We start from the raw sequence: 16,198 nt of genomic DNA on the forward strand, positions 1-16,198 counted from the left end.
CCAGGGACACTGCTTCCAGCAAGTCAGAGTCTTCCGCACCAGCAGTTTCTGAGGCTCTGATCATGGACTGGTGAGGGGATTCGGCAGTAGGCCGGGGTGAAGTGGAGGCAGTATCTACTGGAGTTGGGGCAAAGCGCCCTGGGTCTGAACCAGTGGGCTGAATCAAGTGGTGGTGGCCCAGTGGGGGAGGGGTAAAAGCACACCAAGCTTCCGACCATAGAGAATCAGAGTTCAATCAGACTTCTGTTTCCGGGTCAAAGAGAAAGCGGCTGTGATTACTCACAAGCCAGGCAGGCTGAAAAAAAGCCCAATCACCTCCTGGGCCACGCCGTAGCACGAACAGTGTGTCCTGGAAGCAGCACTACACTTTAAGGAGTAAAAAGCCAAAGAAGCCTTCCAGGAGAGCCAGTTCCAAAGATTAATGTGAGGAATTTACTCCAACTAGACACCTCAAACAACCTGCATTATGTTATGTGGAAGCTGCCTCTGTACTGGCCAATCGGCCGCTGTTTCCTGGCTCCTTTTTTTGAATCTCACATGAGGGGCACCCCACACAGACTGGGGGTGTCTCCCCCTCTGCTGGATGCCTCACTACACTCCTGGGCTCATTCTCTGCCAAAGTGACAACAATCAACAGGGGAGGTGCTGCTCAACATCTCTGGTGGCCCTCAGCAGGAGTCTGGCCCATTCCAAGACACTCCCTTTGCATGCTGCCACACCCTTTCTGTCCACTTTGTTGTAGCACCTAGCCCAGAAGGGCCCAGCTATGCTCAAATCTCCAGCAGGCTTGCCCTTCCCCCACCGCTAGAGCAGAAGCCCTCCCCCCGGGGCAGCAAGGCCTAGCTGGCACAATGCCTGGCAATGCCAAGTCCAGTACTGAAGCACTCTGTGTGTCAGGCACTGAGCCACACTTGTCACCCCTGGAGTCTTCTGGATGGCAGCTGGTCACCATTCTCTTCTCTCCTCCTTTCTTTCTTTCTTTTTTTTTTTTTTGGCAGGGCAATGAGGGTTAAGTGACTTGCCCAGGGTCACACAGCTAGTGTCAAGTGTCTAAGGCTGGATTTGAACTCAGGTCTTCCTGAATCCAAGGCCAGTGCTTTATCCACTGTGCTACCTAGCTGCTCCCAAAACCTCAAGGTACCAACCAGTTGTTTTTGTTTTTGTTTTTGTTTTTGGTAAGGCAATTGGGATTAAGTGACTTGCCCAGGGTCAAACAGCTAATAAGTGTCAAGTGTCTGAGGTCGGATTTGAACTCAGGTCCTCCTGAATCCAGGGCTGGTGCTCTATCCACTGTGCCACCCAGCTGCCCCCTCTCCTCATTCCTAATTGCTCCATCTCTTCTTGTGTGATCGCCTTTCTCCCAGCACTGCCTCTTGTTAACTGTCCTACTCAGATGCCATGGAGAGGTGGACCAGAGTTCAAATCTGGCCTCAGACACTCCCTAACTGTGGGACCCTCTCTGAGACACTTATTCTGGTACAAGGGGAAAGGGGTTGGGAGAGAGGATCTGCTTGCTTCAGTCTCCTCAAGTATAAAATGAAGGTACTAATAGTACCTCCCTCCCAGGGTCGGGGAGAGGATCAAATGGGATCATGTTTGTAAAACTATTTGCTCAGCATTACAAACTATGGTTTGCTATGTACACACTTGCCAGTGGAGAACGCTATTACTCGTTTCCACATCTGCCAAAATTTACCTGAAAGAAAGAAAACTTTTGGCCACATAAAGGACCCCTTTATTGCACAGTAGCATTGCCCTTCTGAGACTCAGCAGAAAGTGGAGTGAATAAAGACTGCGGCCAAGAGCCCGTTATTGGCAAAAACTGACCTACAAAATTGAGCACGTAGCATTGGTATTCTTCTACACATAGGCTAACCGGTTCACATCAGCGTGGAGCAGTGCTTCACAAAATTACAATCTAAAAATGTAAATGTACAACTCCTGATTTTCCTGGTCTAAGTTGGCACCTTCAAGCAAAACTGTCCAAAAGAGCTTCTTTCATCTTTTTGGAATTGGTCATTTTTTTAAAATAAGAGATTTCTGTGCATAATCTGAGGGCGCAGCACTTAATATTGCTTGTTCCCTTTCTTCCTTCCTCTGTGAAGGGGGGCTGGGTATTCCCAAAGACTGTCAGTTGAGTGGAACCTGGGGACAGGACTCATCCATGGGGAAGCCACCAAGGTCACCCCGTGAAAGCCTGGGGTTTCTGTCATCCTTATGGTCCAGAACTGCTATCTTGGAGCACCGAGTGGGGATCGCTTACAAAGAGAATTTCACTCTTGGAGGAAGCATGCATACTCACGACAGCACCCCTTGGACACCCACCCCCTGGCTGTGCCAACCATCAGATTTGTGCTGACTCTGCCAAACCCAACCAAAAACCCAAAGGTGGAGAAGAAACAGCAGATGGTGAACGATGTCTCTGCAGAAAAAATGGACTGAGCCAATGGGCAGCAGAGGCCTCTGGGGCAACTTGGGTCCTCTCAGACAAGGAGCCAGTGCCCTCATCCAAAGACACAGGGAAGGAAGATGGGTCCTCTGGGGATGGGAAACCCACTGTGTGTGTGACCAAAGGCACAGCTGGGGGGAGGGTGTGGGGGAGGGGGGAGGACTCCAGCTGTGGGAGCGGATCAGATGATCATGATGTACTTCAGTGGGAGGAAAGACTTTAAAAACCAAATAGGGAGGGGCAGCTAGGTGGCGCAGTGGATAAAGCACCGGCCTTGGATTCCGGAGGACCTGAGTTCAAATCTGGCCTCAAACACCTGACACTTACTAGCTGTGTGACTGGGCAAATCACTTATCCCCAACTGCCTCACAAAAAAACAAAACAAAACAAAACAAAAAAACAAACAGGGAAGCTTGTAGTTGATCCCAGGGGCTCCCAGTTGCCTCTGTGATGGGGGGAACAGGGATGATGTGTTGAGACCTTTGCTACTTTTGATAACTAAGTGGAGGATGGCTTGGAGAGACAGGGAGACCCACCAGCAGGACTGGCCTGTGCTCTGGGAATGGAGAGAAGCAGGGAGGCTTTTGTGGGCACAGACATGGAGGGAGGAGAGAGAGAAGGCAGGGCTGGCCTTGGGATGGCACCAACACTCAGCCGTACGACATACCACATACTACTGGACAGCAGAAAATGAGGCTGCCCCCGAGCTCCAGCCTGGCTGTGGGTTTGAGAAGCCCCCCTCATCACCTGAACTGAACTGAGCCCAGGAGGAGACGCATTGAGCAATGCCAGCATGAATCAGATACCAAGGCCCTCTCTATGCTCCCACAATGAAATCTCAGCAGTTAAAAAAGAATTCCAAATCTTTTCATATTTGTCAGTATGCCAACAACAAATTTAAAAACGACAGTCCTCAGTCTCTCTCTGGGCCTCACTGTTTCACAGAGAAAACACAAAAGCCATTTCCTTTTTGGAAAAATGCTGTCCCCTCCAGCATAAACCCAGCCTCAGTGGAGTCCTGGACACTCACCTATTTTGGGATGAGACGTCGGCAATGCAGCTTCTGGAAATGGTGAGATTGGGCAATTGTCCTGATAGCTGGGATAATGAGGCTCCGGATGACCAACCCTGCAAGACGGCTGAACGTTGCTGTCTTGTACTATTGGACAACAAGGGAGTTATCAGTCTCCATAAGTTTTAAATTTGATATGATCTTGCAGAGTACCTGACGTGATATAAACGTTAATTATGATTATTGCTATTGTTTTTATTTATACTGTAATAGAAAGATTGCTCAACTTGGAGTCCAGGGACCTAAGTTAGACTCTCAGTTCTGACACAACCAGCATGTAACCTTTCAAGCCCCGTGTCTTTGTCTATAAAAAGAGGAAATGGGACTAGAGGTCTTTCCAGGTCCTTTCCAACTCTAGATCTGATTCAATGATTCTAATAGCAAAGGTCCCAGTGTTTCTCTATTACAAATAACATTCTTCGGAGCAGCTAGGTGGCGCAGTGGATAGAGCACCAGCCCCAGAGTCAGGAGGACCTGAGTTCAAATCCGGCCTCAGACACTTAACATTTACTAGCTGCGTGACCCTGGGCAAGTCACTTAACCCCAATTGCCTCACTAAAAAAATAAATAAATAAAATAATAATAACAAATAACATTCTTCTGGGTTTAAGTGAGCTACTTAATATAAATATTAAATAACATTAAACAACAGCCCATCCATGCATAAAGTTTTTTGAATTTTTAACATAAATGACTGCTCGTCATTTATCAAAATTTGTTTCTTTATTTACGGATGTAATCACATACTTTCTGTTGTTTATATGACAAAATAAGTTAACTTTTTTCCTGAGTGTTGAGCCATTTTTACATCTCCAGCATAAATTCAACGTGATCAAAGTGAATACTTTTGGTAAATAATCTCTTGGCCAAGATTTTATTTAAAGTGTTCCATCGATATTCATTAATGAGACTGGTCTATAGAGCTCTTTCTCTGGTTTATCTCTTCCAGGTTTGGGTATCTGTACCATTTTTATCTCATAAAAGGAGGTTAGTAGAGTGCTCCCTTTCTCATTTACTGAGAATCACTATAATTTAAATAGAAATTGTTCTTTAAATGGCCTCTCAATAACAAAATCCAAAGACTGTCTCTCATTTTTCATTCCACGTCACCTTACTACATGTGACAGTAGTGACCACCCCTTCCTTCCTGGCTTCTGTGACACCGAACTTTACCAGTTCTCCTCCATGGTCTGACTCCCTTTCTTGCATTTCCTATTCTTAAGGCAAATGGGCCTGCTCCCTGACCTGCATACTCCACATCCCATCTCCAACAGGCTGGAAAGCACTCCTTCCTCAGCCTGTCCCTGTAGGAATCATAGGGTCCCTTCAAAGCTCTGCTATGATGCCCCCCTCCCCATTCCCTCCAGCCATGTGTGCTCTCCCGGTAGGGATTTATCGGTCTAGAGACTGCATCCCCCCACCCCAAGCAGAGCATAAGCTCCCTCCACCCCCAGTGCATTACCCCTGCATATAGTATTTAAAACGATGTAAGGAACGAACAAAGAAGTACTATATCATCTTGACAGAAAATACATGCAAAACAAGTTTTGATTTCTGCATCCTAAACAGGGAAAGGTCAACCCTTCAATTTTATTATTTTTCTAAAATCACAGCTCCCCTAATTCTGTTCAAGCATTTCCACTGTCTTGCCTAATAAATAAAGATTACTCCTTAAAATAAAAGTACTGATAGACACTTGCTCCCTACCAAGATCATGCTGAACTCAAACAAATTACCAGTTGCTCCAGTGAAGACATCCCCCTGAGCTGGACTTTCTGAGATGATAGCTGTGGCCTCCACAGTTGACGCCCGGTCAAAGGTCAGAGCACCAGAAGTAGTGAGCTGTCCAGGAGTCACAGTAACTAGGAAGAAAAGAAGCATCTTTTTGTCACTGATACTCAAAGCAAGGCCCTGTTTATCTTATAGCACACCAACCCTGTTCCCTATCATTACCCCAGAACTATCAGCACTTTGATAAAAAGAGGTAAGGGAAATGATTCTGACCAAAATGGAAGAAGAGGAGGAAATGCTATCCCACAAGGCCTGCTGTGGGGAAGGGTCACCTATAGTTAAAGGGTGAGCTTTTCCCCTTGATGGGCTCCAAAGGCTGAGCTGGCCCCTGGGACCCAGAGGAACGTCTGAGGCTCTTGGCGGCCGAGGTCCCACACCAGCCTGCCAAGCTTTCTCAACAACCTGAAAGGCTTTCTCAGCCACCCCTCCCCAGTGGGCTCCTTTCTTGGTTTGTATCTATCAGAGAAGAGCACTTTAGAGGCCCCGTGAGAGAGGCTCTGTTAAGGAAGAATGGAAGACCCCAGACACTCAAAATCAAAGAAAACACACAGAAAGATGGGAATGATGGGACCCTGCTCCAGTCCATAGGGAAAATGGTGCTGCTCCTGGGTCTAAGGGTGCCATCTGTGGCTCCCCTGGTCAACAGCAGGGCTCTGGGGGAGAGAAGTCCAGATTACCGGGTGAGCAGATGTGAACTCCCTGAGAACTTACAAGTTGTGGCGGCCGTGGCTGGGAGCAAGGTGATGTTCTTGGAGGAATCCTTCTTCACGGGTGTTGTCGGCATCTCGTTTTCCTTCTTCCGTCTTTTGTAAGGGACAAACAATCGGACCGGGCCGCTCTGGGGAAAGGGAAAATCAGCTCTAAGAAGACTCTTTGAGGGAAGCAGGAAAGGGGTGGGCCTCACAGAAAGTGTGTGGACACTACGTATCCTCCATGGAACACATTTTGTCTTCCCTGTTTTAGAGACTCCAAAGAAGTCAGGGGATTTGCCAAAGGTCACCATGAGAAGTGTCCAGGGGAAGGAAGGAACCCAGAATCTCCAGTGGATCTGACCTGGGGGGGGGTCACCCACATGGGGAACTCCAAGACCAACACAAGCCAAGGGAACAAATCGACCTTGAAGCTGCCCTGCAGGGAAGGGGGACCTCACCACTCTTCCTCCTCCTGCCCTCTATGGCCAAGGACAGACCAGAGCATCCCCAGGCTTCAGTCACTGGCAACCCTCCTAGGGACGCTTTCCATGGGACCAATGTTGCTAAGGGCCAAGGAGGACCCAGGGACCATGGTGTGGCTGGTCCGCGGGACTGGCAAGAGTGTGGCCAGTCACCAGATAGTTGACACGAAGTTTCTGGTGCCACCGATATCCCAGTGGCACAGCCTCGATACTCATGTCCTGGTGAGACTGATGTTCGGGGCCCATTTACAGCCCTGCTCACTGTCTGCTGGGTCGCAGGGAGCCCTGACTCAGCTCCCCATCCTTCTCTAGGGCAGCTGGCTCTGTGTCCCTCCTGCTGCCTGTCGCTCTCCCCCGCCCCTCCCCCATCTCTTCCCCAAGATGACCATGACAGTTCACCCTGAAGACCGGCTGTCATCTGGTGCTCTGCCTAGTTCTTGAGGGGTAGAAAGGGGTGCCCCGAGAGAGCCTGGCTTCAGGGTGGGCAAATGCTTTCCCCCCTCATTTTCACTGTCTTTGTTATGAGGGATAGTCCGGTGGAGTGGGGAGGGGGAGAGACAAAACGCCCGCCCCCTCTGAGAAAGGAAAGGTCTGGTGGGCACCCACAGCTCCCCAGCCCACCGTGGGCAGCCTCTGGGGACAACATGGATCCACATGGGAAGGAAGCCTCAAAGAGAAGCAGCCCCTTCCAGCCCACACTCAGCAGCCCAGACGTTCCCCTGGCATGGCCAGGCATGGCTGGGGACTTACTAAGGTCATGTCATCACAGCAGGCAGCACACGTGCAAGAGGCAGCATGAGGGTTGAGAATGCCGTCCTGTAGGGGGAAGAGGGTGAGAAGAGGGTAAGGCCCACCCTCACTCCTCCTCTCCCTGCATCCTCATTCAGCTAGCAGCCTGAGAGGAGCCCTCGGGATGAGGGCCCCAGGACCCGGGCCAGCCCCCAGCCCTGGTCCCCCTGGCCCTGCCCACTCCCCCGGACAGCACCAGCCCCCCAGCCCTGGCCCGGCTCCCTCCTCACGCTGCATGTGGGCCCCTCATCACCTGAATGAGACATTGCAGTGGCCTCCCAGCAAAGCGGATGCTTCTCTTCCAGTCCTTGCTGCTCGCTCTTCCCGCCATGGCTTCAAATTCCGTAGGGCTGTACCAGTTTTCACCTTGTTTGATGCAGCGACCGCGCCCACCTACAAGGGCAATGAGCCCATCAGCCCATCCACCAGCTAGGGGCTGGAGGAGACCAGGGTCCAATAAAGAAGGCTTGGTAGCAGTTCTCTGCCCTCACGGGCCACATCTGGCATGGAGGCACCCGGGGTGGGATGGCAGGTGCTGCCCTGAAGAGGGGAGAGGCCCTGGCAGGGAGGGGCATTCCTGGCCTGGCCCTTGGGCTGCTTCTCCCTCATTTGTGCCCATTCCTGACCTAAAGGAATTCAATTTCCACCAGCGTGGCAAGGCAGAGGGGGAGCTGTAAGCTAAGTCAGAGCCTCCCTGGCAGAACAAGAGGGGGAGGGGTCTCTAGTGTCTGTGGGGTGGTGGACAGGCAGAATGTGAGCCCAAAATTCCTCGTGGAGACAGGCCCCTATGGTGGGGCAGATCCCTCCAACTGTTGCCCACAAAGGCAGAAATCTCACTGTCACTTGGAGAGCAGTGGCCGGACTCCAGAACCACCCACACATTCCGTGTGCACCCAGCCAGCCGCCAGCCGCCAGCTGTCGCTCACACCACCCCCATGTACTGAGGGTGCCCGTCTCCTGGTCCCTCCTTTAATTTTAGCCCTGGTGAGAAGGCCTGCAAAGCCTTTCAAACCCCAAGGCTACACTTCCTTCTGAGAGCGAGGAAGATTAACCCAGCACAGCCGGGAGCCCCTGCCAAGTTGGGACTCAGCAGTCAGTCTCAAGGTAGAGTCACAGGCTTTCAAATGGAGTGTGAACACACCCCTCCAGGCTGAACGAGCTTCTACGGGGGTGCCCCCATCCCTATACGAGAGACACAGAGTGAATGGGAGGCACTAGCAACAGAGGGGCCCCAGAAAGGCCTCCTGTGAGGAGGGATCTGGAGGTAACACTGCAGCTGCAAGGCCTGTGGACTCCCAGCCAAGCAATGGGGGCAGAGCAGGCAGGAGGCCACGTGGAGGGGAGGGAGCCCAGCTCGTGAGGGCTTTGAAGGTCTGACAGAGAAGCTGATGTTTGATCGTGCAGACAGGGAACCACTGGACCTCACTGATGGAGATGTAACGTGGGAAGTAGAGGAATGGTGGACTGGAGAGGAGAGAGACCTGAGCCAGGAAGACACCCACCATCCCCCCTTGCAAGAAGCCACCGTTTGTCCAGGATCTGGACAAGAGATAGCGTAAAGGAGGTCAGGAGTCTTGACAACCGACTGAATACGTGAAATGATGGAGAATAAGTCGGGAGTGACTCCTAGACAGGACAGCTCGCGAGTCTGGCTTTGGACATGCTGAATTTGAGGTAGATGCCCGTGAGCCAGCCCAGGTGAGAGTCACCATGGAACTGAAGGGAGAGGGCCCAGGATAGACTCCTGAGGGAGGCAGATCCAGCAAAGGAGACAGAGAAGGAGACGTCGGCAAGGGGTGGGGCACCTTACAAATAGCACCTGTAAGGGAGGTAGGGGTCACTGAGCAAGGAAGCGTTTCCCCACTGTGGCGCCCGAAGCTGCAGAGGCCAAGAAAGATGAGGACAGAGAAAGCCACTGGATTTGGCAATGAAGGCCTCACGGGTCACTCAGGGAAGAGCACTTTGGGTGAGATGATGAGGTCCAGGGACAGACAGAAGTGAGAGGACAGGCGCTGGAGGCACTGAGTCAGAGCTTTCTGGAGATCTTGGACAATGGCCGCCCCACTGAGGGTAGATGGGGGCAGCGGTCAGAGAAGATGGGACAGCAAGATGAGGTCATGGCTCACCGCCGTCCCCTTCTCTGAGCTTCCCTCCCCCAACACCCCGCTCTCTGCCCACCACGCACCACTCCTCTACCTCGAGCCCCTCCTTCAACCGCCTTGGTGTGCTCGCCTCCCTTCCCCATCCTGACCCTTGGTGGGTCGGCTTGGCTTGCATTCTGCCCCACTCCGACTGAATCCCAACCTATCTGCCCCAAAGACTGCTGACTGAAGCCTCAGACGCTTGACACTTATTAACTGTGTGAAATTCTGGACCTAGAGGTCTCTCATTATTTTCTGAACCCCAATATTACGGCGAGCTGCCCAATTAAAATTTGGCCCTTACACCCTGGATAAAGTCACTTCACCCCAACTGCCTCAAACATCCGGGGCCACCTCCAGTCATCCTGATGTCTATCTTGCCACTGGACCCAGATGGCTCTAGAGGGGAGAGTGAGGCTGGTGACCTTGCACAGCCCTCCCTCACTTCAATCCAATTCAGTGCAAGTCATGACAGTACCTCCAGATGTCACGGTCCTCTCTGAGAAAAAAGGACAAACAGCAACAACATTCAAAACTAAGTTCCCAAGTTGAAGTCACAGCCAAAAGTCCATTCTAAGGGGCAGCTAGATGGCGCAGTGGATAAAGCACTGGCCCTGGATTCAGGAGTACCTGAGTTCAAATCTGGCCTCAGACACTTGACACTTGCTAGCTGTGTGACCCTGGGCAAGTCACTTAATTCCCATTGCCCCACAAAAAAAACCCCCAAAAAACAAAAAACCCCACCAAAAAAAAAAGTCCATTCTAAGAGATTCTTTGTGGGTATCAGCCATCCATGGTGTTCAATGACCACAAGGAAGGTCAGCAGATGTCCTCTCTAGGGGACAGCTGACTCCTCACGCATATCCTCTGACTACTGGACACTTCGAGAACCAACTGCATCTTCGAGGGAAGTGCCAACAATGCCAGACCTGGGGGCAAGGAGGGAGGCTCTCTCTGGTAGCCTGCTTGGTAGGGCATCACCCAGGATGAAGCTTCCATCTGCGGTGCCTGGAAAAAAGCCTTCAGAGGGAGGGCTTCACTCTTTCCAAGACCCCAAAAGGTAAGAGACCGCTCAAGACAGGGGATGGCCAAAAGACTGAAGAAAGACTAGTAAGCTGGAGAGAAGAAGGGAGCCCATGAAAGGCAGGCACAAGAGCTCTGATGGAGCAGGAGGGGGCGTGGGGAACGCCTCATTCTGGGAACAGTCAGGCGTCAGTGAGGGAGGCGTGAGGCCCAGAGAAAGGAGGAATGAGGCAGAGCAGAGACCTACCCCTGACACCAGGACAAGGGAGAGAACTCTGATTACTGAAAAGCTTCTGCAGACAGCTTGAAGGCACCAGGACACAAAGGGGTCAAACAGAAAAACAACAACGACAATCTTTACATCAAATTTTTCAATTTGAAGATTTGATATCCAAGATAAAGAGACAACTAACAGAAACCTATGAGATCAAAAGCCACTCCCCAATAGATAAGAGGTCAGACAATATGAACAAACAATCCTCACAAAGCACCCTGAGGTTTTACCTCCAGCCCTGGCAATGGTGGAGGGGTGGTAGGACAACCAGCACACTCATACATTGTTGGTAGACTTGTGAATCGGGACAACCATTGTGGAAAGCAATGTGGAATTGTGCAAATCAAGTGACTAACACACCTAGAACCTTTGACCCTGAGACTCCATTACTGGCTTCCCCCTCAAGGAAACCATGGATAAGAAAAAAAGGAGGGGGAGGAGGAGACATTAAAAACAAGCTATTCTCTCTCTCTCATTCTCTATCTCATTCTCTCTCTCTCTCTCTCTCTCTCTCTCTCTCTCTCTCCCCCTCCCTCTCCCTCTCCCTCTCCCTCCCTCCCTCTCTCCCTCTCTCTCAAGAGACGGTTATTTCAACAGCCCGCTGAGAGATAACAAGGGTCTGAACTAAGGAGCAGCCACATGTGAGAGGACAGGACGGAGATAAGGGTTGGCCTGAACAAAGTCTGGACCAGATTTGCTAAGCCAATGAACATGGGACTGGGGGGAGGGAAGAGGTACCAGGGCCCTCAACAGAAAAAGGGATACCTGGAGGAGTGATGGATTTGGGGAGCAAGGGGACCCGTTTTGTTTTGGGGTGCCTACAAACCACCCAGGGGCAGCCTGGAGTTCAGCAGAGAACAGAGCTGGACATACTGAATTTGCAATTGGTTACAGAGGAAAGGATCCAGCCCAGAAGACAGAAAAGGAGAACTGGGTGAGGGTGGTGTCTGTCACTGACTGTGGTGGGCCTTCTAAAAATGGGGAGAACGGGCACTGACAGTCCATGAGGCAGGGAGCAGCAGGGCGCCCAGCCCTGCTTCCAGCCTGGGCCATGGAGGGGCCATCACTGGGGAGAGGTAGATCCCACAGACCACTGGTCACCTCTAATCCAACACCCAGGAAGCAACCCCTGGCAAGGTACAGCCTGGCAATGGCCTCTGTGGGTGCTAGAGACCCCCAACCCTGGGCCCTGTGACTGCACCCACAAAGGTGGCCATGAGAGGACACGGGGAAACCCAACAAACATCTACCCACAAACACACAGGAGCATCTTCTGTTTGCCTGGCCCTGGGCTGGTGGTGAGGGCACCCCAGGAGGAGAGGAGCTTGGGGCATCTCTCTACCACAGCGAGATCAGGCATGGAGAAGAAACTCTACTGTGCTTCAGTAAAGTCACAAGTGAGAAGGAAAGGGGGACCTGGGGGACATGTGGACAAATAGCTTAGGAGAGTGAGGGCCCTGCTGAGATTGGAGGACAGAGAGGAAAGACAGGGGAGAGGGGGAGGGGAGATGGGGGGCAGGACAGAGAGGGAGAGGAGACAGGGGGTGGGGAAGTGAGAGGGGGAGGGGAGACAAGGGGGGCAGGATAGAGGAGGAGGGGAGATGGAGAAGGGGAGATGGAGATGGGGAGATGGGGGCAGGACAGAGGGGGAGGGGGGCGGTGAGAGGGGGAGGGGAGACAAGAGGGGGCAGAACAGAAGGGATGGGGGGGGAGACAAAAGGGGCCATTTTGAAAGAAGAGAAGAATGTGGGCATTCTGGCTACCTGGGTGAGAATGAAATCCAGGCTGTGAGGGGCAGCTAGCTAGGTGGCGCAGTGGATAAAGCACCGGCCCTGGAGTCAGGAGAACCTGAGTTCAAATCCGGCCTCAGACACTTAACACTTACTAGCTGTGTGACCCTGGGCAAGTCACTTAACCCCAAATGCCTCACTTAAAAAAAAAAAAAAGAAAAAGAAATCCAGGCTGTGGCTCTCCCCCATCCCTGAGGCAGTCGAGGCGGAGGCGCTGGGAAGCCAGCTCATTCAGGACACACTGACAGGGACCCTAAGTGCAGAAGCAGGCGAGGGTACAGGCAGTGACTCCCCCAAGATCATTCTAGCCAGGGACTGAGGCCAAGGGCCCGGCAGAGGCCGAGAGGTTTCTGGAAAACAGGCACCTACCAGAGCCAAGGCGGCTCTTGTGCAGAGTCCCGCTGAGGTTCCGGCATCTCACGGGAAGCTCACTGTCATAGGCAGATGGGTCCCAGTTGTACTTCGTGCCCCCCTTGTCCTGGCCAGGAGCTACGGGAGTTGGAGAAGCCTGAGGGCCTGCGGACAAAGAAGGCCCTGGAACTGAGTGGAAAGAAGCGGGCCTGTCTAACCAGTGCCCCGCTGCAGGAGGGCCCAAGCCCAGGCCACTGGACCCAGTCCTCTGTGTTTGTCGCAGGACTCTGCAGCCACACTTACCTTCCCACGCTCCCCACAGAAGAGAATCCATGTCCTCCCTCCGGCCTCCGGACCTCCCTGTCTGGAGAGGCCCAGCCCCCTTTTAGGGCTGCTTCCTACGGGCCTTTGTGGGCTCCCCCCCACCCCAGCCTGCCCCTATCCTTGTTGTTGGCCCCAGCACAGGGCCGGGTACTCAGTAGGTAATGAATGCTCATTACCTTGAATGGAACACGTTCATCCCCATGATGGCCCCCTGAGCCATCACAAGTGCAAAGGACAAACCAAGCTGACCCAAGCTGCTGATGGCCCTGCATCCTACCTGGGGCGAGAGGTGCGGGCGGTGCCTTCAAACCAGTGGTCTCCACAATGCTGCCGTCTGTGTGGACAACAATCAGCGTGGCCTTCTCTGTACTCAAGCCATCCCCGAGTTGGAGAGCTGCTCTGCCAGACTGCGGGAGAGAGACAGAGCCAGAGGAGCAGCCCCTGAGGACCTCCCTGGGGCCCTGGGCACTCCACTAACACTGCTGAGCCCCAGGAGGCCAAGACTTCGCTCAAGAGGCCACAGCTAGGGAGTATGGTAGCATCCAAGCCCTCGAAGACCGAGTTTCTTTTTTTTTCGGGGGGGGGGGGGAGGACATGGCAATGGGGGTTAAGCGATTTGCCCAGGGTCACACGACTGTCTGAAGTCCGATTTGAAGTCAGGTCCTCCTGAATCCAGGGCTGGTGCTTTAACCACTGCACCACCGAGCTGCCCCAACGCCTGAGTTTTAAGCTCAGGAGCAGGCTGATTTCACCACTTCTGTGAATGCCTCCAATGGCCGGCTAACTCATCTCTCCCTTCTCCGGGTCATTTTCGACACAGCCACCAAAGGGATACTCTGGACTCTCCTGCTCAAGCAATTTCAGGAGCTCCCTATTACTGCTGGGTTCAGATCCAGACCCCTCTGCTTGGTCCAGAAAGCCCTGAGGACACACTCTGTGTTCCTTAGGCTAAATTCTCTGTGTACAACATGCCAGCCACCAGCCTCAAGCCTTAGGGGCAGCATTCCCTCCTCATTCAAGGCTCCATTCCAGGGTCTGCCTGCATCCCCAGCCCTCAACTTTACTCTTCCCCCTTCCCAAGTTGCTTTGGATATCCCATGGTTTCAGTCCATTAGATAGTTGGTCAATAAACACTGATCAAGAGCCTTCTACACTCCTACGCTTAATGGTCACTGGTCACTCCATACTTGCCAGTCACTCTACATTTGCTGCTCCCTCCTACACTTGCTGGTCATTCCACAGTTAGTCCACAGTAAGAAGCTTCTTGATTGATTTGAAAACAAGCCAGTGAGCAGCTAACAGGGACTAGGGCCCGTTCCTTTGGAAGGCCCTCCCAGAACCCTCCTCAGCAGGCTCAGGATGCAGAGCCCAGCTCCTGGGGGCATTCAAGCTGTGTGAGCAAAGGGAGAGGACAGGAAGAGGGGAGAAGCCCCAGAGACCCCCAGAGTGCCAGATGTCACTGGGGGTGGACTCGACTTACACTCAGCTAGAAACAGAAACCCACCCATGTTACAGGGCCTGAAGAGAAGAACTCAATTGTTTACAGGGTTTTCTTTGCTTTTCGTCCCAGAAAAGTTCCCAAAATTCTCCCTTTGGGTCTGATCCTGTGACCTCATTAGTCTGGAGCATTCCTAATATAGAGGAAATGTACCGCATTTTCTCCCCCCATCAAAGCGGTCCAGAGTAGGCTCAAGGTCGCACAGTGAGGAGAGCACAAGGATGGCTCTCTGGCCAGACAGCTGGCTGACCCAAACACTTATCGCTCTAACTCAGAGAAGAGGCCTTCCCCCTGTAAGTGGGCTAGCTTTCCATGGTCCTGCAGCTCACAGATTCTGTCAGCACTGTCCACCTTCCTGAGTGCCAAGGCCAAAGGCCTAAGGGAGCTGCCCAGGCTGTGGTGCCCAGTTCTGGTCTGCCCCTCATCTGAGCGCACGCGCACACACACCCCCCACAGACACACACACAGCGCTCAGCTCTAATCACGTTCCCCTAACCACCCTCCAAATGGTGCCCAGCTCTGATCAGGCTCAAGTTGAAGAGACAGAACGGTCTATAACTCAGCTCATAATTAATTTTCCCTAGACCCATCCTGTTTCCCCAGCCTATGCCCCTGCCCCATCCGCACACACACCAGTGTGCCCTGTGGCCTTGACGTCCCTCTCAGCAATGCCAAACCCCCCCCCCAAGACAGTGCTAGCACCAAAATGTTTTGTGGCCATGGAGTCTGGAAACAACTGTCTGGGATTAAGCTCAAGCACTGGACTTGGGTCCCAGGCCTCACTAGCCTATCAATCAGAATGACTGTCCACTACTCTCCCACACACAGAATGACAACACTCGTTGAGGGCAAGCATCTAACACACACACGTGGCATCCGGTTGGAGGCTCGGCCCTTGATTCGGTCCCTGTCGGTACTAAGCCCCCAAATTCCAAGGGTGTCCTTCCCAGTCCTAAGAAAGTCGCTTACCAGCACGTGCCCAGAGAGAGACGCAGCGCTGGCCACAGAGGTGGTAAAGACGTTGTCCGCGGAAGATTCCACATTAGCCACCGTCACTGTGGTCACTTCTGAAACAGAGGATAGGTGCCACTGAATGCTCCAAAAGGAAACCAAGAAACCACTCCAACAGCGATGACAAACACCCCTCCTTGGGAGACTCTAACCATGGAACGGACTGTCGGTCTGTCGGGCCTCGCAGAGAAGAGGGTCAGTTTAAGGAAGGCACCTGAGACCAAGGCCCTGCTTTAGGCCAGACTGGCCAGCATGCCCAGGCTTCCAAGGCCCCTGAGAAGTGAATGTCAGTGAGAGATGAGGGCCACTGTCCCCTCCCCACTCCTATTGCCCACTAAAAGAGCCCCTACCTGGGCCTCAGCTCTCTCCTCTGAGGCTCTGCCCAGCTGTAAGTCCCTTGGGCATCCCAAAGAACAAGACTTCAGAAGACTAGTTCTAGCAAGTCTAGGAAGACAAGCCTCAGATTCTGGGCTAGGCCAATGAGCTTGGCAACCAGCCACCCCTGTGGCCC

At 52.7% G+C, this 16,198-nt stretch overlaps 1 protein-coding gene across 1 annotated transcript in view; it reads right to left on the reverse strand.

The window, feature by feature from the left end:
- DEAF1 (DEAF1 transcription factor) overlaps positions 1–16,198 on the reverse strand; it is a 54,677-nt gene that overhangs the window by 36,732 nt on the left and 1,747 nt on the right. The window contains exons 2-9 of the mRNA XM_043971335.1: positions 15,646–15,743; positions 13,456–13,585; positions 12,873–13,019; positions 7,529–7,668; positions 7,237–7,302; positions 6,024–6,150; positions 5,258–5,383; positions 3,480–3,608 (exon numbers count right to left, since the gene is read on the reverse strand). Coding sequence (XP_043827270.1) covers positions 3,480–3,608; positions 5,258–5,383; positions 6,024–6,150; positions 7,237–7,302; positions 7,529–7,668; positions 12,873–13,019; positions 13,456–13,585; positions 15,646–15,743 — 963 coding nt within the window. The remainder of the gene's footprint in view (positions 1–3,479; positions 3,609–5,257; positions 5,384–6,023; positions 6,151–7,236; positions 7,303–7,528; positions 7,669–12,872; positions 13,020–13,455; positions 13,586–15,645; positions 15,744–16,198) is intronic.

Source organism: Dromiciops gliroides, chromosome 6 (assembly GCF_019393635.1).
Source record: "Dromiciops gliroides isolate mDroGli1 chromosome 6, mDroGli1.pri, whole genome shotgun sequence".
NCBI lineage: Eukaryota > Metazoa > Chordata > Mammalia > Microbiotheria > Microbiotheriidae > Dromiciops > Dromiciops gliroides.